The sequence below is a fragment of the Pelmatolapia mariae genome, linkage group LG23 (assembly GCF_036321145.2).
Source record: "Pelmatolapia mariae isolate MD_Pm_ZW linkage group LG23, Pm_UMD_F_2, whole genome shotgun sequence".
In the NCBI taxonomy this organism is placed as follows: domain Eukaryota; kingdom Metazoa; phylum Chordata; class Actinopteri; order Cichliformes; family Cichlidae; genus Pelmatolapia; species Pelmatolapia mariae.
In genome coordinates this window covers 787524-811059 of record NC_086246.1, presented here as the reverse complement: position 1 = coordinate 811059, position 23536 = coordinate 787524, and the positions used below count along the sequence as shown (strand labels likewise).

The window sequence follows — 23536 nt, the reverse complement described above, 5'->3', positions numbered from 1 at the left end:
CGTTCGAAACCTTAAGGCTGAATTGCCGTGGACGCCACCCACAGAAACAGCATTTATTTCACTGAAACAAGATCTGTCAAGAGCCACAGACCTTGCCACACCCAACTATGACGAACCATTTTACCTTGATGTTTCTGAAACAAATGGGATTGTAAATGGGGTGTTGTTTCAGAAAAAAGGAGGAGGTAGAGATGTGCTTATGTATGTTAGCATAAGATTAAATCCAACAGAGGCCAGACATCCCACATGCACACAGCACGCAGCTGGGGTAGCAAAAATCATCCAGAAAACAGCACATGTAGTGCGAGAACATCCACTTAAAGTTCTCACCACACACAGTGTAGTAGCATACGTGAACCACCAAGTGGCTGTCACTTGATGTTTCGCTCGCTTTGTGGTAGAGTATCACTTCCTGTTCCTGCTCAAACACAGTGGTGTTTCTGAGTAGCTTTTCTGCTTAGCAATTTAATTGAAATCTTTTGATACATCCCTTTTTCATAGTATAATCTTAACGTGCATCATCTGAATCACCCTTTCTGTGTGCTCACTACCTAATTTACAGCCAAAGTATTCACTCACTGTCTCTTTACTGTTTCGGTAGCTTAGCTTAGCTCGTAGCCGACTCGTTAGCACCATGGCTACTTCACCTGTCGCTCCTGCACTTTCCTGCTCATTGTGTCAGATGTTTAGCTACTCCTCGGCCTCCTTTAGCAGTAATGATACCTGTAGCAAATGTAGCATATTTGCAGCTCTGGAGGCCAGGATTACTAAATTGGAGACTCGGCTTCGCACCCTTCATTCACACGTAGCTAGCCAGGCCCCTGTAGCTGGTGCAGCCGACGATAGCGTAGGCCCCGCTAGCTGTTCCCCGGCAGACCCCAAGCAGCTGGGGAAAGAGGGCGGTTGGGTGACGGTGAGGATGAAGCATAGTCTTAAACAGAAGCCCCAGGTACACCACCAACCTGTTCATGTGTCTAACCGTTTTTCCCCATTCGGCGACACACCCGCCGGGGGTCAAACTCTGGTAATTGGTGATTCTGTTCTCAGACATGTGAAGCTAGAGACACCGTCAACCATAGTCAATTGCCTTGCAGGGGCCAGAGCAGGCGACACTGAAGGAAATTTAAAACTGCTGGCTAAGGGTAAACGTAAATGCAGTAAGATTATAATTCACGTCGGCAGTAATGACACCCGGTTACGCCAATCGGAGGTCACTAAAATCAATATTGAATCGGTGTGTAACTTTGCCAAAACAATGTCGGACTCTGTAGTTTTCTCTGGTCCCCTCCCCAATCAGACCAGGAGTGACATGTTTAGCCGCATGTTCTCCTTAAATTGCTGGCTGTCTGAGTGGTGTCCCAGAAACGATGTGGGCTTCATAGATAATTGGCAGACCTTCTGGAGGAAACCTGGTCTTGTTAGGAGAGACGGCATCCATCCCACTTTGGATGGAACAGCTCTCATTTCTAGAAATATGGACCAGTTTATTAAACCCCCCAAAATATGACTATCCAGAGTTGGGACCAGGAAGCAGAGTTGCAGTCTTACACGCCTCTCTGCAGCTTCTCTCCTCCTGCTACTCCCCCAAAAACCCATCTCCACTGAGACTGTGTCAGCTCCCAAAAAGACAAAAAACAAACCAAAAACCAGCAATAATCAATTTAAACATCAAAAAATCACAAAAAAAGAACAATACAGAATCCACATCTGAACCAAAGAGTAAAACAGTGAAATGTGGATTATTAAATATTAGGTCTCTCTCCTCCAAGTCTCTGTTAGTACATGACTTAATAATTGACCAACAAATCGATTTACTCTACCTTACAGAAACCTGGTTGCAGCCGGATGATTATGTTAGTTTAAATGAATCGACACCCCCGAGTCATTCTAACTACCAGAAACCTTGAAGCACAGGCCGAGGGGGCGGTGTGGCAGCAATTTTTCACACCAGTCTATTAATTAACGAAAGACCAAGACAGACTTTTAATTCATTTGAAAGCCTGATGCTTAGCCTTGTCCACCCCAGCTGTAGAACTCAGAAACCAGTCTTACTTGTTATCATCTATCGTCCACCTGGGCCTTACACAGAGTTTCTCTCTGATTTCTCAGACTTTTTATCTGATTTAGTGCTCAGCTCAGATAAAATAATTATTGTGGGTGATTTTAACATCCATGTAGATGCTAAAAATGACAGCCTCAACATGGCATTTAATCTGTTATTAGACTCAATTGGCTTCTCTCAAAATGTAAAAGAACCCACCCACCACTTTAATCACACTCTAGATCTTGTTTTAACATATGGAATAGAAACTGAACATTTAACAGTGTTTCCTGAAAGCCCTCTGCTGTCTGATCATTTCCTGATAACATTTACATTTACAATAATTGATTACACAGCAGTGGAGAGTAGACTTTATCAAAGTAGATGTCTTTCTGAAAGCACTGTAACTAAGTTTAAGAAAATAATCCAACCACTGTTATCATCTTCAATGCCCTATACCAACATAGAGCAGGGCAGCTATCTGAACGCTACTTCAACAGAGGTCGATTATCTTGTTAATAATTTTACCTCCTCACTACGTACGACTCTGGATACTGTAGCTCCTGTGAAAACTAAGGCCTCAAATCCGAAGTCCCTGACTCCGTGGTATAATTCTCAAACACGTAACCTAAAGCAGATTACTCAAAAGCTGTAGAGGAAATGGCGTGTCACAAATTTAGAGGATCATCATTTAGCCTGGAGAAATAGTTTGCTGCTTTATAAGAAAGCCCTCCGCAAAGCCACAACATCTTACTATTCGTCACTGATTGAAAAAAAATAAGAACAACCCCAGGTTTCTCTTCAGCACTGTAGCCAGGCTGACAAAAAGTCAGAGCTCTACTGAGCCAACCATCCCTTTAACGTTAACTAGTAATGACTTCATGAACTTCTTCAGAAATAAAATTTTTATCATTAGAGCAAAAATTACCAATAATCATCCCACAGATGTAATAATATCTACAGCTACTCTTAATACCATCAATGTTAAGTTAGACTCTTTTTCTCCAATTGATCTTTCTGAGTTAACTTCAATAATTAATTCCTCCAAACCATCAATGTGTCTTTTAGACCCCATTCCTACAAAACTGCTCAAAGAAGTCCTGCCATTAATTAATTCTTCAATCTTAAATATGATCAACCTATCTCTAATAATTGGCTATGTACCACAGGCCTTCAAGGTGGCTGTAGTTAAACCTTTACTTAAAAAGCCATCTCTAGACCCAGCTGTCTTAGCTAATTACAGGCCAATCTCCAACCTTCCTTTCATATCAAAAATCCTTGAAAGAGTAGTTGTCAAACAGCTAACAGATCATCTGCAGAGGAATGGCTTATTTGAAGAGTTTCAGTCAGGTTTCAGAGCTCATCACAGCACAGAAACAGCTTTAGTGAAGGTTACAAATGATCTTCTTATGGCCTCTGACAGTGGACTCATCTCTGTGCTTGTCCTGCTAGACCTTAGTGCAGCGTTCGATACTGTTGATCATAATATCCTATTAGAGCGATTGGAACATGATGTAGGTATTACAGGTATTGCACTGCACTTGTATCATATCTATCTAATAGACTCCAATTTGTTCAAGTAAATGAAGAGTCCTCTTCACACACTAAGGTCTATTATGGTGTTCTTTAGGGTTCAGTGCTAGGACCAATTCTATTTACATTATACATGCTTCCCCTAGGCAGCATCATTAGAAGACATAGCATAAATTTTCACTGCTATGCAGATGACACGCAGCTCTATCTGTCCATGAAGCCAGGTAACACACACCAATTAGTTAAACTGCAGGAATGTCTTAAAGACATAAAGACCTGGATGGCCGCTAACTTTCTGCTTCTTAATTCAGATAAAACTGAGGTTATTGTACTCGGCACTGAAAATCTTAGAAATATGGTATCTAACCAGATTCTTACTCTGGATGGCATTACCTTGGCCTCCACTAATGCTGTGAGGAACCTTGGAGTCATTTTTGACCAGGACATGTCCTTCAACGCACATATTAAACAAATATGTAAGACTGCTTTCTTCCATTTGCGCAACATCTCTAAAATTAGAAATATCCTGTCTCAGAGTGATGCTGAAAAACTAGTTCATGCCTTCATTACTTCCAGGCTGGACTACTGTAATTCTTTATTATCAGGATGTCCTAAAAACTCGCTGAAAAGTCTTCAGCTAATCCAAAATGCTGCAGCAAGAGTACTGACAGGGACTAGGAAGAGAGAGCATATTTCTCCTGTTTTGGATTCCCTTCATTGGCTTCCTGTTACATTCAGAATTGAATTGAAAATCCTGCTCCTCACATACAAGGTCTTAAATAATCAGGCCCCATCTTGTCTTAATGACCTTGTAGTACCATATCACCCTATTAGAGCACTTCACTCTCGCTCTGCAGGCCTACTTGCTGTTCCTAGAGTATTTAAAAGTAGAATGGGAGGGAGAGCCTTCAGTTTTCAGGCCCCTCTTCTGTGGAACCAGATTCCAGTTTGGATTCGGGAGACAGACACTATCTCTACTTTCAAGATTAGGCTTAAAACTTTCCTTTTTGCTAAAGCATATAGTTAGGGCTGGACCAGGTGACCCTGAATCCTCCCTTAGTTATGCTGCAATAGACGTAGGCTGCCGGGGATTCCCATGATGCATTGAGTTTTTCCTTTCCAGTCACCTTCTCACTGTGTGAGTTAATATGTGTTAATAGACCTCTCTGCATCGAATCATATCTGTTATTAATCTCTGTCTCTCTTCCACACCATGTCTTTATCCTGTTTTCCTTCTTTCACCCCAACCGGTCGCAGCAGATCGCCCCGCCCCTCCCTGAGCCTGGTTCTGCCGGAGGTTTCTTCCTGTTAAAAGGGAGTTTTTCCTTCCCACTGTCGCCAAAGTGCTTGCTCATAGGGGGTCATATGATATGATTGTTGGGTTTTTCTCTGTATTTATTATTGTGCTATCTACTGTACAATATAAAGCGCCTTGAGGCGACTTTTGTTGTGATTTGGCGCGATATAAATAAAATTGAATTGAAAAATTGAATTGAATTGAAACTCACAAGCTTTCAGCATGACACCACTGACACAACAGAGATTGAGCAAAGTTCTAGACGCTCCAGACTTGACATTCACACATGAAGGAATAAACATGGCAGACCTAATGGGGTCAGGGGAACCACACGACTGTGCCAAAAAAGCTGAAGCTGAAGAGAAAGTCAGAGAAGATCTGAAAGCAGAGCCCATCCCCGGAGCCGAAGACTGGTTCACAGACGGCTGCTGTCATCGTGATGAAGAAGGACTAAAAGCAGGCTACGCTGTGGTTTGCAGAAGAGGACAACACTATGAGGTAAGAGAAGCTGGAAGAGTCGAGGGTCAACAGTCAGCACAGAGAGCTGAAGTAATAGCCCTGACTCGAGCCCTCAGAGTGGCCAAGGAAATGAAGGTGAACATTTACACTGACTCAGCTTATGCGTTTGGGGCAGCTCACTTGGAACTTGATCAATGGAAGAGAGCAGGTTTCAGAACAGCAACCAATGCCCCAATATGCCATAAGAAGGAACTGGAAAAGGGTCTGCAAGACCCAGACAAGGTAAGTATCATAAAATGCAAAGGACACTCTCAGGAAAACACAATGGTGGCCAAAGGGAACCAGAAAGCAGATGAAGCCGCAAAAGAAGCTGCAGGCTACAAAGGACGAAGGCAAATGGTGGAAATTACTGCTGAGGAGGAGCCAAGCACTGATGTGTTGGAGGAAGCCAGAAAGGCTCAGGAAGAAGCCGCCCAAGAGGAAAAGGAGGTGTGGCAGAACCGAGGAGCCCGGAAAGAAGGAGGTCTGTGGCGAGGACCCCGCAGGCGACCGGTTCTGACAGCTAAGTTGGCTGAAAAGAAGGTAAGTGAGGCGCATGGGCTTGGCCAGGTAGGAGTAACACAGATGGAGAGAAACTTGTGTCACTGGTGGCACCCTCACTTGAGAGACATGATAAAGGAGAAAGCCAGAACGTGTCTAATTTGCGGGGCACACAATCCAAAGCCAGCGGTGAAGCCAGAAGCAGGTAAGTTTCTCATGCCAGAGAGACCAGGAGAAGAAATTGTGATTGACTTCACCAACATGATCGATCCAGGACCGGGAGGAGTCAGGTATTTGTTGGTGTGTGTGGATGCTCTGACCGGCTGGCCAGAGGCATGAGCGACCAAACGAGAGGACGCGAAGAGTGTTATTAAGTGTCTGATTAACCACTACATACCAAGGCACGGGTTTCCAAAGAGAATTAGATCAGATAATGGAACTCATTTCAGGAATCAAGATCTGGCAGAGGTGGAGAGAATGTTGGGAGTCCAGCATAAATTCGGGACAGTGTACCATCCTCAGTCCCAAGGGAAAGTAGAAAGAATGAACCTAAATTAGAAGAACAAATTGGCTAAAATCTGCGCGGAGACAGGGTTAAATTGGTTTGCAGCCCTGCCAAATGCTTTGATGACCATAAGATGCTCTGTTAACCAATCAACAGGTTTCACGCCCTACGAGCTGCTGACAGGACGGCAGTTTCCGGCACCCTGGACGGTGGTCCCGGCGGAGCAGCCCACAAAAAGTAACAGGTCTCATGCTGAATATTTTAATGAGTTGAAAGCTCTTGTGTCCAGTTTCACAAAACAGGTTACCTCTGGAAGACCCACAGCAGAAGGGGAGGTCCCAGAGGCAAAAGCAGTGTGGCTGAAAGTCATCAAGCGGAAGTGGAAAGAGCCTCGCTGGACCGGTCCGTACGAGGTGACTGCCCGGACGGCCACAGCGGTCCGACTGAAAGGGAAAGGCGACACTTGGTTCCACTGGACGCAGTGTGCTGCAGCAGACGAGAGCTTGGTGGAGAACAACCCAGCTTCACCAAACACAGGTGGTAACGAAAATCAGAGGCAGAATAAATCCTCTCACCTGTGCAACGGGCCGAACAGTAGTCCACCTGGGAGGCAGAAGAAAGAAGAACAGCCAAGGAGGAGATCCCCACGTCAACACAAAGGAGTGGTAACAAATTAAGGGGAGAAAGGAGCAAAATTTTATGCTAAAGGAGCAAAATTGTATGCTAAAAGTAGAAATTTCACACAACACAATGCACCCACACGAATCAGAGACACGTAATAGGACACGTGAAGAGAGGAAATTGGTAAAAATGCTTCTCACAACCACATGCTTGCTATATCAGATGATATTAGTTATGGCCGTATGTTTTCTTGTGTATTTTTTGCAGACCACCCCATGCAACCTGTCTGAGCACGGAGGCCAGTCCAGCCCAACACCCACTGAAAAATCGAATACTGAAATGTGGCCATTGAAGAGACCCAAGCGTGAGGTACCAGGTAAAGGGGATGGTTGTCTCAGCGCATATAATGGCATAGAATTGGACTACGTTAAAGGGTCCACAACCTCATACACATTTGATTTGTGTGAAGTGATTAATTGTAACGGACCAAACAGCAGCTGGAGGGGATATGATGTGTGGGTTTGCAGTCACCCTTATATTTGCACCCGGGGAGGGAACCCTCACTCCAGCCGGGAAATCCGCCCTCTGCTGGCGTCATACACAGCAGGACAGTGGTGCGCCCCTGGCTGGGGGAACGTGGTAAGTTGGACCGGAGTAGGGTGGCAACCACATGTGCCTGAAGGATTGAAGGGAATAGCAATTCAGAGGGATTTTTCTGCTGCCCAAAACCCTATCACACTTTCTCTGGGCCCCTGGAATACTCTGCCCAGGTCAGAGAGCCCAGGAAGTGTGTTCTACCTGGTAATCGGGGTAGATGTGTCAGGTACGGATCCAATAGGGGTAGTTAGAATAAACTTAGTCAATACTAAGCCCAAGCCAATAATACACATGACTAATAATGAAACAAACTTTGTCACAAACATTACAGGAAAAGGAGGGGATGGGTTGCCAACCGTCACACCAGAGGAACATGAACCGAAAGGCAGACGAGTCCTGACGGTCGATTATACTAGGTTGAAGCCTCAGGATTTAATTGAACGCGCCACCGGGTTCAGTGACAGTAACCTGTGGCTGGACTGGGTGGCCTAAAATGCTAAAAAACAACAGGTATCTAACTGTGTTGCTTGTGCTTCAGCTAGGCCGCGGTTATTTACAGAGCCTGCACCACTGTATCCAGAGGACAAGTGGGGGTACGACTGCATGCTGCGACTTACTAGAGAAGCGGTGAGTACTGGCAATTGTTCAATCTTGGCCAGTCTCTTCCTGCCAATTGACAAGCAGACACAGGTAGGACCATTCACAAGTAAAAAAGATAATTACACGTGCTTTAAGTTTTCTACAGATAGGATAAGATACAAGCTGGGAGACATCGATCCTAGCTGGTGCTCCGTGACACTCACAGGGAGGACCACTAACAATAGGACGGACTCAAGCACGTTAATTGGAACCTGGGCAAGAAGTGAGTTATATTATTATTGTGGGCAGAAAACTCTCCTGGTTCGTGTTCCTATGGGAAGTGTCGGGACGTGTGCGATGGTAAGGTTGGGAGCTCCACTGATGTTAATTGGCAACAGAGTGAAAGTCATGCCACAACGTAACACACGCACATTGACAGCCAGACGTAAGAGACACATTCTGAGGAAGAGGGGGACTCAGGGGACACATGCATATCACCCTAGAATGAATTCACCTACATGGATTGACTCCATAGGGGTGCCCAGGGGAGTTCCAAACCTGTATAAAGTAGTGGATCACATAGCAGCTGGCTTTGAAAACTTACCAATAATCTCTGCTCTTTTTCCAGTGACCCCAAATAAGAATGTGGACAGAACAAACTATGTCCATTATAATGTGCTGAGACTCTCAAACCTAACCAGGGACGCCGTGGAGGGATTAGTGGAACAATTGGGTCCAACCTCATTGATGGGGGTCCAAAATAGGATCGCTCTTGACATGTTGCTGGCGGAGAGGGGAGGTGTCTGTGCCATGTTCGGCGACCAGTGCTGCACCTTCATCCCCAACAACACTGCCCCAAATGGCTCAGTTACCCGAGCTCTGGAGGGCCTTAAAACTCTGTCCAGAACCATGCATGAAGACTCAGGGATTGAGAATCCCTTTGAGGGCTGGATGACATCCGTGTTCGGGCAGTGGAAAGGGTTCGTGATGTCTGCAATGCTTTCTATAGCCGCTTTTCTAGGGATTTTGGTCACCTGTGGGTGCTGTCTCATTCCTTGTGCCAGAGGATTGTTGGAAAAGGTAATCACGAGGGCAGTGGATCCCGGGGCAGTGACCCCGGTGTCCATGATGCCATTGATGGACATGGAAACAACTGAGTGGGCCGAGGAGTGACACAACACACGGTATTCTGACCTCTTGTGGTCAAGAGGTCAAAAGGAGGAATTGTGGAATTATAGAAATTGTTTTACTGCTACAATATATTTTATCACATATAGCTTTAAGATGGCCTGGAGACATTTAACATACTGTAACCATATTAATCTTTATTACAGGTGCAGTTATAACCATTTTTTATATTGTTATATCTCTATACACACATTGCAGTTCTGTGCTCATAAAGAGTTGAAGCTCCCCCAGGTAATTAAAGGTCACAAGCTTCGTTTGGCGCTAGGTCCGGATGATCCATTGGATAAGAGGCTGGGAGCTTAAGAAAGATTGCACACATGCTTACAAAACACATATATATATATATACCACATATAACCTAGAAACAGATTTGAGCAGAGGCCTGAATGTATTCAGCAAACATGTTGCACTAGAGTTTACTTGGTAACAGGTGACGGAAGGAGAGGACCAGTCCATGGGGACCTCAGAGGCCTGAGACCATCGCCTTATTTGGAAGAAGATGCCAGAAAGAGGAACTCCTGTGTCTGCATTTATTTTCTAAACTTAATCACTGTCTGTAAAAGAGGCAAATAATGTTCTTAAGATGCAAATTATGTGCTTGTAAACGCAAGAGGGGGCGTTATAATACCCTGGTGTTATAAAAGCAATCTGAAGTGTATTTTTGGTGAAGATTCTTGCTGATGCGTGCAGTAACCATCTTCCCGCGCGTGTGTTCAATAAATCATTGTTTTGACCCAATCCTTCTGGACTATTCTGGTTTTGTACTCTCCCTCAATTTCGAACCTTAACACAAGGTTTCTGTTTTATCTGCATTTAACTGGAGGAAATTGTCATTTAACCACTGTTTGATTTCTGACAGACAATTATTTAAACAAGACAATTTATTAAACTCAGAAGCTTTGAAAGAACAGTATAACTAAATGTCATCAGCATAGAGATGATAAGAAATATTACTGTAACGTTTGATAATTTGGCCTAGAGGGAGTATATACAGCAAAAAGAGAATAGGACCTAAAACAGATCCTTCAGGTACCCCAGAAGGCAGAACTGACGTTTCAGACAACACATGATTGATACAGACAGTAAAGGATCTCTCAGACAGATACGACATAAACCATTTCAAAACAACACCAGTAATCCTGAACAAGTCCTTCAGCCTATTTATCATGATGCTGTGATCAACAGTATCAAAAGCAGAGCTGAGATCCAACAGAACCAGAATGGTGTACTCTCCAGAGTCTGCTGCCATCAAAATGTCACTAGATACTTTAAGCAAAGCAGTTTCAGTGGAGTCCAATTTGCGGAAACCAGACTGGAAAATGTCCAGAACATTGTTCTTCTCCAAAAAGTTATTAAGTTGTTCTGCAACTGTTTTTTCCAAAATCTTTGACACCAATGGAAATTTTGATATTGGCCTGTAACTGCTTGGAAGAGATGGGTCCAAATTTGATTTCTTTAATATTGGTTCAACAATAGCTTGTTTAAAATAGCTGGGAACTGAGCCAGTATAAAGAGAAGTATTAATTATTTCCAGAATACAGGGGCCAATAGAGTCAAACACACTAATGAAAAATGATGGAGGAAGTACATCAAGGTGGCTTGAAGTCAGTTTCATCTGACCAAGCAGAGCACTGATGTCCTGTAAGGTAACAGGAGTAAAAGAGGACCAGGTATGAGAGGTAAGCAACGTGTCAGTGTGATACTGGGAGGATGATGGAGAAATATTAGACCTGATGGTAGCGACCTTATTAACAAAATGGTTTAAAAACTCATTACAATCAGATCTAGTATAGACTGGTACATGAGGAACATCAGGAGAGACAATGTTCTTAATTGTATCAAACAATACTCTGGGATTTTTCTTTTTTGAAGCTATTAGATTAGCAAAATATTCAGTTCTGGCATTTTTTATCATGTCATTAAGTAAGAAAATTGATTCCTTCAGATGTACAATATGGACCTCAAGCTTGGAAGCCTTCCATAAATGTTCTAATTTGCGACAATATCTCCTAAAATTTCGAATATTTTGATTTATCCAAGGACAGAAATTTGAAGAATGGACAACAGTTAGTTTCAGAGGTGCCACCGTATCTAAAATAGATTTACATTGATTGTTAAAAGACAAAATAAGTGAATCCATATAATTTTGAGCCATGCGAGGGTCAAACATGGCAGAGAACCTTCCAGCAGCACCCTGGTTTATAATCCACCTTTGGATCATCAATTTAGGAGGTGAAGGATCCACGTAAAATGACAAATTAAAGAATATGCAGCTATGGTCACTCACATGGACATTCTCCACACATACATCATGTATATTTAAACCCAGGGAGAAAACAAGGTCCAGTGTGTGACCCTTTGTATGTGTGGGGCCAGAAACATGCTGCATAAAGTTAAAAGACTCAGTGATAGTGATGAGCTCAGCAGCAGTGTTACAGGAAGTGTCATCAATATGACGGTTGAAGTCTCCCAATATTACAACCTTCTCCAATTTAATGATCGATGTCAGAAGGTCCTTAAATTCAGTTAGAAAGACCCCAGCAGGTCCAGGAGGTCGATATATTAAAATACAGTAAAAGGTTTTCAGAGAACCGACCTTCATCATCTGTGACTCAAATGAAGAAAAGAAGTCCGAGGTCATCAGATTGCATGTGAGTCTGTCCTGGTAAACAACAGCGAGTCCTCCACCACGTCCTGACAGACGCGGAGTTCCAATGACGGAACAGCCAGACGGGCAGATTTCATTCAAGTGGACATAATCATTATTTTGCTGCCACGTCTCAGTCAGACACATAAAATCTAGAGACTCTTTAATAAAAACATCATTTAGAATAAATGATTTGTTCGTTATAGAGCGAATGTTAAGCAGGGCGAACCGAATTGATGACGGTTTATCTGCGAAATCTACAGCTGACTGCAGCGGCGCTTGAATTAGACACCTGTGCACACCTGTGGACCTGCCGGGCAGGGCAGCGACTACAGAGTTGGGAAAAACCTTGATCGATGAGCAGACGTAGCTGTAACCAGCAAAACGGAAAATGGATGACGGACACAGAGTGAGTAAACTGCTTTCGAGCCATGGGGCTCGGGTCCCAGGCGGTGGCGGCGGTGTAACATCCCCAGCAAACGTCAGGAGAGGAACTGGTCGCAGGCACCGAGAGTCACCCCACAGCCAAGCAGCTAGCCTCCGGTACCTTCTCCGTTTCACCTGGACGCCGGCCCTCGTTCCCCTTTTTCGTCTCTTGAGGGTGGAAATGTCGCGGGTTGTGCACAGTAGCACGCACTCAGGTGAGGAACATACCAGAGGAGGAGGAGGAAAAGTTTTTCTGTTGCTGTCCCAGCTGTCACAGTAGCTCTACATTGAGTCTTTGATGTTTAAAAGTGTATCCTGATAATAAGTTAAAGCAGCAGAAGCAAAGTCAGAATACAAAAGAGCAAAAATTATATTGTAAACGACAAGTGACGACAGTGAAAAACTATACTGTAGCCTCCAACGAGCTGTAGCAGCAGCAAAGCCAAACACAGGCGCCTTTGCTTGTTGCATACTGTTCAACAAAGTCTAGATCCTGGTTACCATAAAAATTGAATGGGTCTACAACAACTACCATCCTCCTATCTTTATCCTGGTTGCAGGAGGGCTGGGAAATAACCCTGAAGTGATGGGTTACGAGGCGGGGGACACCCTGGACAGCTCACCAGTCTATCACATAAAAACAAACAACTATTTACACTTACATTCATGGGTAATGTAGAATCATCAATTACCCTAGCTCTAATAACTGCATGACTTTTAACTGTGGCAGGAAACCAGAATACCCAGAGAGAAACCACTGCAAACTAGCCAGACTGTGGACTTGAACCCAGGACCTTCTTACTGTGGAGCAAAAGCACTAACCAGCAAGCCAACAATCTAGGAAATGCAGGAAAGCTATGATTTCCTGCATTTGATGCAGAATTCTTTTGTTCTTGCCCTTGACAGGTTAATCCACAATGAATAGCAATAGCATGCATGTGGTGTGTGGCGTTGTCTGCCTCTTATAACTCCTGTGATTTTCCTGCAGTTTGAAATCTTATGTGGTCCTGTGAATTCCGTGAGTTCAGCAACTAACCACTCTTACTAGATTGTATCGTGTCATCTCAATGAGAACAAATTAAGTTGTTGAATTTCGTACAGATCTTTAAAGCCTGAGGCAATTGTGTTAAATACACGTGAGATGCTTACATAAATCCAAGAGCTGGCCAATCCCCTTTTTTTTCTTTTTTTTTTTCCAGTGTGTTCCTCCTTCAATTAAGTCTCAAACACAAACATGTGGCGCTGCGAAATAAACCTCACACAATTAATTCATCATTTTCACTCTGTACCACTGCTCCTTATCCGGCTGTGTGAAGCACAGTAAACAATTCAGTCGAGGCCCTGAGCCATAAACAGACATCACGCACAGACATTGTTTTCATAACCAACCTGCTTTAGACAATGTCCCCAAAATCTACACAAATGCCCTCTGGGTGACATGAAACCATTTAACCAATAAACAATCAATGGCTTCTTGTTGTTGTAACAGATTCTGTGTTTGGATGTTTGTGTGCAGCATTTTGTGTATCAGCATAAGCATTTGTTAGCAAAGCATTCTTCATTGCATCAGCGTGTGTGTGTGTGTCTGTGGATCACTTCTCAGTGAATCAGCATTTCGATTTAGGTGTGTGTGTGTCATTTCTCACTCAATCAACGAGTGCACATCTGTTCATGTGTGTATTTCTCTCCATTCTGAGTCAGTGTATGTAGATGTGTGTGTGTGTTCATCACTTTCCTTTTCTGGTGTTCTGGGTAAACCACGGCATGAAGCGTGCCCTGGGGTCCTGCCCTCCTCCATTTCAGCCTGTTTGCCACCATTGCTGCTGTTCAAAGTTCAGTCTGTCCTGGTTCTGGCCCCAAATCAGGGAGTCCTTTTCTCCAGTGTCCATGCTCACCGCAGGTGAAACCTGCATCTCCTTTTGTGTTTTTGTCCATTCTGAGGTGCCTCCTGACCTCAGTTACTCCTCCTGTCTCTGGCACGCCCTTTTTGCTGCCCAATCATCCGTGTTGGTCCAGCACTGTCCTGCACAGTCTTAATCCAGAGTTGTTAAGGTCAGCATTCCTTTGCTCGCCCTCACTTTTCATCCGGGCTTAATGGGCGTCTCGTCACAGCTCTGTCAGCTGAAGCTGTCTGGAAATCTCCCCTGTGTATTGAAACGGGCCTTGGGTTTAACACTCTCCGTCTCTGCTGCATGAGATCGCTTTCCTGCAGCACTGTTGACATTTTCCGGTTGTTGTTATGGGTCCAGCTGTTGCAGCATTTGGTCAGGGTCACGTCGAAGATGGTAGAGGGGAGAGCAGGAGTCCAGGTCAGCCTCGGCTTTCAGGGCCAGCAAAGCAGCCTGTAATTAAACATAAAGAGAAAAATCAAAAACAAAACAACAACAGACGAAAAGGAAAATGATGTTGTTTTGGCTGTGCGATTCAGAGAGGGGAGAAACACCGGGCCAGGCCTTGTGTCAGCCTTCTCTCCCCCTTTTTTTTGTTTTTTCTCACCATATAATCAACTCATATCCCACCAAGTTGACAGGACAACACAGGTACATGTTGAAATTCTTAAGATCATGTTTAAAAGCCCAAAAAGCAATTTCCTTCCTTCAGTAATCACTTGTATGATTCAATCAGCAGAAAACGTCTCACAATTTGACTCTTAACCACCAAATTTGTTGTTTCATGGCTGGTTGGTCATATCAGTCTCTTTCTTTTGGAAGTTAAGTTGTTGTCCTGCAACCCAGAAAGTTTATTTGTTAGTAATGGACAAAATTCATCATTCAACCACAGGTGTATGTTAATTTTCGCTGCTCTAACCTTGCTGGAAAATCTTCATATGTTCATGAGTGTAAGCTCTTTATTCATTACGTGTGTGTGCGTTTGTAGGTGGGTTATTTTAACTCTCTTTTCAAGCAAGGCATTTCTCTAACAGGTGCCTTTCCCATACATTTCTCTGGTTGTGTGTGTTTTATTTTGTTTCCGAAATTTTGATTTCCCACCTTAAATAACAGCATTCCTTGTCTTCAGCCAGGAGTTAGAGCTTGCTTGTGAGATTCAGGGACACATGGCGCCAACAACAATTCAGCCAAAAACTTGCCTGAAAATGTCCAGTGATGGTAACCGATAACCGGAGGAGAAGATGTCCTTTAAGCTTCTTCTCAGGGTGGGGACAAAGTGAGAGGTCAAGCTGTAAAATTTTGAGCCAAAGCTTGGCCTGTCTGTCATCCCAATTCTGTTAATTTATCCTTTTGCCGTTGTACTCAGGTTTCCAGTTTGAGAGAAATCCACCTGTATTAACACACTGAAACATTCAATTAGTATTTCTTTTCTGAAAACATCCATTCACTTCTTCTGCCTAGATTTTACTCTCTCTCTCTCTCTGGGTGCACCCTTCACACAGTCCGGCAGTTGCCTTTTATGGGCATGCAGAGTTCCTGTCACACACACACACAGTTACTCACCCCCAGCGGCTGCTGATGGGTCATTTATTCGTACTCACTGTGACAAATGCAATTCATGTAAAGAAGATCCCCTATATGTGAAATTTCAATTCGGCACGACCCCGAAATAAGCATGCCTTTTATCTAACTAAAATGAAATTACTACATCACATTTAGTGCCGAAATTAGTGCTTGATCACACCCTACATTATGATAAAACCAAAAGTAAATCAAATGTAACTGCTTATATTATTGAACTGAAACAATAACCACTTGAAAATCTTATAAATCCTGCTTCACACCATAGAAATGAAACAAATCACCCCCACATTTATCAATCAAACTCCTCCACTCAATCTTACCCTGCCGACTGAAATGCCGGTCTAAATCATGCACGATTTGTCTCTTCTATATCAAAACCCAGCCAAACATCAAACTTTCACCGTAATCAATCAAATCTTTATTTGTAATGTTATAATCAGCGTCTTAATTACAGGCATGTATCATTGTTTGCAACATTGTTTATAAAGCCGCTAATACTCTAAGCCTTTCACCGCCTCCTCATTTGCATTCACACACACACCGTCCAAAAATAGCTCGCAGCGCTGGAGCGCACTGTCGACACACACAGCCTCCTTTCACACCAAACTCTCTCATTTTATATTACAAAGACGTCTTATATTTACAATCACTCTCAGGCCTGACAGCTTAGCACCTACATAATTTCGACAAATTTAAATTAACGGTCCAACCGATAAACTCACTGAGTTTTTTGCGATCAATTTAACAAGTATCCGTCCTGGACGGTGGCCCGATTTCTAGTGCCCTATCTGAATTTAAAAGCGTAAACCAACCAAACTTTGCCTGAAGCCCTATTTTGTCCTTCCATAGCCAAGGCTTTCTCCGAAGTTTTAAGTTAAAGTTCCACGCCCGAAACCCAGTTTCTGCTGGCCAAAAAAGCGCAGACTACCGTTCCAAATGGTAAGGAGACTCTAACTCCTAGCTTATTCCAGGATGCCCTGTACCCCACAGTTAAGCCAAACTGAACTAACCCTATTTGCCGATAGGTCAATGTCGTGTGTCCACGGCAAGGAGGGAATGTAAATTCCAGGCTATGCGCTTCTTAACAGCCCAGCTGCCGTTCTAAAAAATTTACCTTAATTTAAAACAACCATCACAACTCCACATGACCAATTCGGGACTCAAACCCACAAAATGACCAATTCTACGTGAGCCTCTAACTCACATTCACTGTTTTCCTTTTCCTTTTTCTCTTTACTCAGTACTTTGGGACACCAACCCACTTAAAAACTTCCATCATTACTTCAACTTAGACTTCTCATGAGATTTTCACCAAATCAAAACAGACACTCACCGGCAACTTTTACTGAATAGACATTTAATTTTATCGGCCAATTCAGCACACTTCGGATAAAATCAACAGGCCTGTGTCTACATCTTTTATAAAGGCGCCTGTCCATTCAATTCGATTGCCGGATAGTGCCTGCCCATCTGACCACCTCGGACCGTCCGAGCCTCCAACTTCCACCCCAATACCACAGGACGAGCACCCAAAATGTTACGGGTTCAAAAATATTGGAGATGGATTCAAAAGGAAAACCAAAATAACAACACTGGTCCGGCCGGGTTGAGTCAAACGATGATTTTAATGAACGCACGCGCGGGAGATGAACACTGTACGCAGACAGCATCAGATCTCAAAATGGTGGAGCATTGCTCAAACTCTTATAGCCTCTAGTGGCCCCCACCTAGTCATAAAAGCCTAAACATTCACGTTCTTTCTCTCACACGGCGCCTAAGCTATGACCTTGGCTCCCTGTTTATCTGCTCCTGCTGAGATGGGGCAGAAAACCTCTCCGGTATATTCTGCTCTCTTCTAATCAGACAAATAAGATCATGACTCTCTGAAAACAGTATTTCTTATAACTCAGCCGTATAATGCATCATAAAACAATATCATTCATTCACCATAAATCAGCAGTATAATGTAATGCAAATCAGTTTAACAAATGTAGTAGTTATCACCTTCTTCTAATTCAGGAGAATAATGCAAACTAAAACTACATAATATTCCACAATCTTTAATTAGGGGTATAACATGGCATAAGGTGATATTATAATCCCACACAAGCCAGAGAAAAATTCATCTGACTGCAGTTTCCAAGCTAATCCCTGATGACAAAGTTGTGAAACATTTGTTCAATATCTGCTGTGATGGCTACCTGTTCATGCCTAAACCACATTAGTACTCCCAGCAGACTGTTATTAAATAAATATGGCCCTATCAACAGCACATTGTTCAAGGAGATGCCAAGATAAGGAGCGCTTGAATCAAACAAGACTTGGATCTGGACAGGCTTGCATGGATGGTAGATGCCAAAACTGGGCAGGTACCAGCATTCTCCATTACTGAGTGCTGGAGCTGATTCAGCATGATCTCAATCAAACAAACAATCTGCATGAAAAAAGAAAATGTCTCCTCATCTCAGTGTGTCTTTCTAGAGTTTGGAAGAGACTGGTAAAAGGAGTCACAGTTTGTTCTCTGTTGCTAGGCAGCCGTGGTCTTGGCATGCGAAAGGGAAGGGGAACTACCCAGCTGTTATCATCGTCTATGAACTCATTATCCATCAACTGAATGAACCGTGTGTCATTAATAGATGGGGCAACCTCATTGTTATTCTGTTCCTTCAAAGATTTTGTTGCCAAGTGAATGATCACCAGAATTCTGAAACATGCCCTGTCACACTTTCATCCTCTTGACAGTCTGAGAGTTGAGAGGCCTTATGCTTGTCCTTGCTGTAAGCTTCTCCTTCAAAACTAGGTGGTGGGGACATGGACTGAACTGAGAGTAAGACCCTTTCTCCAGAACATTAGTGCAGTAGGCATTTAACTGCTTTCGGCTTGTGAGCTGCACCCAAACAGACTTCTCCAACTAGCACCCAGCCAAGGTCCAGCTTTTGGGCATAGGATGCATTATTGGGCCCGTTGCATTGGTCTCTTACTTTATGGACTTGTAATACATCCCGACACAGGAGGAGGATTTCTGCATTTGGCTCAAATTCAGGGTTAAGATGAGTTATAGACTTTAGGTAAGGGTGGTGTTTGATTACATCAAGAGTGGGTATCTCCGACCTTTCATCTCGGATATGGCTGCACTCAATAAATATGAGAAGAGGAATGCTGAGACGTCCATCCAATGGCTGAGCAACAAATCCAACTCGTCTTCGGCCAGAGAACTTTGTGACTCCACACATGTGCGCAGCGTGTAGGGAGAACCAATACCCTTGAGGCCAAACAGGTCAAAAATTCAGACCGAGACCTATTGCTCTTGTCATCAAGTATGGCATAGACTTTTATAGATATTTCTGGTTGTCCTTTAGGATGCACCTTTATGCAAATTTTGCATCAATGTTGAAAAGCCTTGACTTGAAGTATGCACTCGGTGTGAATTTAGGATGTCTTTATTCATCCAGTGTATTCAGACCTGTAGGAACCTGCACAGGAAATCCCATGGATTACAAATGAGGAGTTCTGAAAAAACTAACAGGATTGTTTCTGCAGGCGCCACACAATATGTGTTATCACTGAAACTGAGAATCTCTTCTGAAATATCTACAGGCTGCAGGCAACGTTCTAGAGCAAAAACTCCATTGTTCAAATCACTTTCTGGTTCCTCTGGATTTTGTTCATAGTTGTTCATCACAGGATACCATATTGATATCTTGTTCACTTTCACACTCAATCTTTGTCATAGTTGTCAATATACATTTAATCTGCTTTATCATAATCATCGCTTCCCATGCTGGCTTCATCACAGCTGTCATCATCAGGTAACGCTGGATCACAGAGCAATGCATCATCTCTGATAATAATATCTGTGTACTGTGGATGAATCTGTTTCAGTTTAGGCTTGGATAAGTTTAGACGAGGTGACAGTCTGGAACAGCCGATGGCCTTTGTAGCACAGTCGTCTTTTCAGCTTGATCCTCATTACCTGTGATTAGCTTCTGAGTCTGGGTAAGCATTCAACTGTTTGTTGGACTTCACATGGTACACAGACCACATTACCACATATAAGTCTTTGTCTGCCTTTTGGAAGTAGAATAATCTTAGCAAATGGCATGCATTTGGCAATCAGATGTCTCTCCAGAATGGTGAGATCACACAGTTCACACACCTTTACCACTCCAATCTGGAAAGTTTATCGTATTTTTGTTTTGTAATATGTCAGGGTTGTTCCAGATAGGTGTACGTTTGCATGGGATTAATGAAGACTCAGTCAGTTATAGAAACTCCCACCATGCTGTCAAAAAAGAGCTGATGCTGACGCTTTTGAAGCATTCATGTCGTTGGATGTTTGAGCTGATAAATGGTCGGTCTGAAATGTCTAGATTATTGCAAAGCGCTTGTTCTACATCTAGCCAAGGTTCATCTAAGAAAGTATGTTTTAGCCATTCTCAGATAAATTGAAGCCTGTTGGCTAAGAAGCAGTGCTGAAAGTTAGGTAGTTCTAATACTCCTTTATCCTTGGTCTTTTGTAGTGCAGACTAATCTGAGTCTGGACTTTAATGAAATTAAGATACTTGTTATGACTTGAAAACCCTATATTGGACCTTAATTAAGACTTTGTTTGTCTTTTCTTTTTTTGCCTGTCCTTTTTGGATCTAATTAAGACAATTCTGAAATTATAGTGGACCAAAATCACCCCAGTGATGTAAACCAGTCATTACCAGTTACTGTAAGTGCTTGATGTTAATTGTTGCTATCAGGGCTTCCACAGCTGGGTATTAGAGACCAACATGTTTTTTACATTAGATCAGGTCGGTCTGGTTCATAAATTAAATCATCACTTTAAAACTGCTTTTTTGTATTTATCCAAGTCAACCAAGTCATCCTTGTTAGATGATTTGAAACATGTGAAAAAAAGAATAAACAAACTAAATCTGCAAGGAAGAAAGACTTTTTTCAGCACTGTACCTCAGACATACCTTTACTTACCAGACTTGAGACGATCATGGATTCGGTCTCGGAAAGAGAACTGCCTTTTCTGGACTGTTGAAGTGAGACAGGACAGCGGAGCAGGAGGTGAGAACACAGAGGAATACTGTCAATGTGGGAAATCAAAATTTGGGTTAGCAAATTTGGGAAAGAGAAAGCTGACTGTTTAAGTGGAGAATTGTGAAGGATTGTGAAATTGTGAAACATATACAAAATCACACACACAAACAGAAAATGCATTAACCTTAGAATTACAAGAAAGCTCATGAAGATTAGACAGCATGTTGAGCGTGTGAGTCTGTTTATCATCTTGTCCAAATTGCTTAGTGTGTAATAGTTTTTAGAAAAGAAACTTAGAATTCAGTGATGATGGTGTGCAAGTTGTGCGGTTGTTAATAAGATTTTCTGTTTATTGAGCAGGTGAAATTATGTCAGTTGACCTCAGACTGTCAGGATGCTGAAGAACCTGAGGCAACTGAAATATGATGTGGGGAAAATGAACAGAGAGAGTGATTTAAGTCTGATTTCAGACTATGTAAGTATTAGTCAAGCCAAAAGTAGGGCAAAATTTATGTGGCCCTGAAGTTCTAATCCGAACAACATATGGATAGATTAATAAGCAAAATTTTCTGTGTTTAAGATTTTTGAGGTTGTTGTAGTGATAGGTTGATTTTGTCAGTTAGGTTTGGGTTGTCTTCTTTTTTAATAGAAGGAGTTTTATTAAACATGGACATGTCTAGAATTGGGCCCATTATTGTTGTAACAGTGCACTTAGAAAAACCTGTCAGGTGATTTTGTTTTGTGTTTTGATGAGCTAATAATCAGCTCTCTTTTTTCTCATTTTTGTTCTAAGCAGGTCTGCAAGAGTGAATAACAGCGCTGTAAAAATTTCCGGGAGAACAAACACAAGGTGACCTTCTCTAGATTACAATGGGCGGAGGAGAAGGCTAAGTCTCTGTCTAAAAAAAAATCTGATTATTTGCGCAGGAGTCTCCACTATCAGCAATACCTGGTGTGAATGCATGTGAATGGATGTGTGTAAATGGACAGTGACTGGACGGACGATGTGGACCGACTGGACACTGAGATAAAGACTGGACTAAGGTTAAACACATGACTGATAACTGTTCTGTTTTAAGTTTTCTTTCTTATAACACAGATTGGATCATAAGTGGGGAAAACTGAGTATGAAATGTGAAGTTGAGGTTAACATACAGGTTTTTGTTTCTAGGAAGTTCCAAGGATGCAGGCTGTGGATGGAGCCAAGAAAAGATTTGACATGATGATTAAATTGATTTCATTCCTTAAAAACAGGTTTGCAGGGCCAGAGCAGATATACCTGAGAGGAGGATTGCTGAGGTGTTTGGAGAGATGATATAACTAACCTTTTTTTTTTTAATTTCCTAAGCTCGGGTGATGCATTTTGAGTTTTGACACATAAAGATGTGTCAAAAAGGGGAATTTTAAGGTTTACTTTGAAATGGGTTTTAGGATTATTTTATGACGTTTGGGGTTTTTGATATTTTAGATATGGTAAAACTGAGGCAGAAATTGTTATTTTCATGTTCTTTTTGATTTCTAGAATAAGAGGTTATAATTTAGGCTTACACATACAGTTATGTCAAAGTAAAATCATGTATATGTGATCAGCTACATGAAATGTATTCTTTCAGGATCACTGAGCAAATGTCTACGTGACTTTTCACCTAATAACTTTTGTGATGATAAACTTGTTTACCAACTAGCAGCTTCCTCTCTTCTAGAACATACAGACTTAGAAAAGGGGAACCTCAGCTCTGAGTTCTTAGAGTAACTTTGTCATCGTTGTACACGCACACAATGACACACAGAAAAGCACGCAGACAGTGATGAGACGCAGGTCTTGCGTTCCATGACTGCCCCTCGCGAGTGAAAGGACTGTAGTGTTAGTGTTTTCTAACTCAGGTGTCTCAGCTGAAGAACTACAGGAGAAGATTTCAGGACCACAGCGACCACACGGGTGGCGAGAATCCTGGAAGCCCGAGACCGAACGGAACCAACCAGAGAAAGGAGAAGAACAGAGCACGAAGACACCTAGTTGTTTATATTGCAAAGAAGTTTAGAAGCTTGTTAGACACAGGTTATAATGGCAGCATATAAGTAATGAGAGGGACTTTACGAATAGCTGCAGGATTTTTATGTCATGTAAATTGCCCAAACAGAGTGTTCAGACTGGATATGCACTACCAGTTAAAGGGGGCGAAGAAACCAGGCCTAAGTTTTAAAGATGAAACAGGTTAACTCTATAGAGGATGTTTCCAAAGGTTGAGAGAAAACAATGTAGGACCTTTTACCAGGAAGAAGCTAATTGTATCTTTTACACTTTACAGTGTGCACTGAGGGAAGTCAGGAATAGTTTTAAACTAGGATTAAAAAAAGTAAATAAACTGGGTGAAAAGGGGGTGTAGGAAGTAGATTTAGGGCAGCTCACAGCTCGGCATAAACGCAAGGTGCTGTCACACAGGTTAAGTTATTTGTTTGATTTATTTTTATGACAAAATAATAAGGAAACATTGAAAACATACAACCCGTTGAGGGGACAGATAGGGTTGGGCAATTGAAAGGTTTTGTTTGTTTAGCAGAATCTCTTTTTTTATATTTTAGCTTTTAACAT

General features: G+C 42.5%; 1 protein-coding gene across 1 annotated transcript; it reads left to right on the top strand.

Moving 5' to 3' along the window:
• Window positions 1–634: 634 nt before the first annotated feature.
• Window positions 635–1489, top strand: LOC134620601 (uncharacterized; the record flags this gene model as incomplete). The annotated part of the gene is made up of 1 exon (XM_063466819.1): window positions 635–1489. A coding segment is annotated over exon 1 (855 nt), but the record flags the coding sequence as incomplete, so codon positions are not given.
• Between the last annotated feature and the right edge of the window lie 22047 nt (window positions 1490–23536).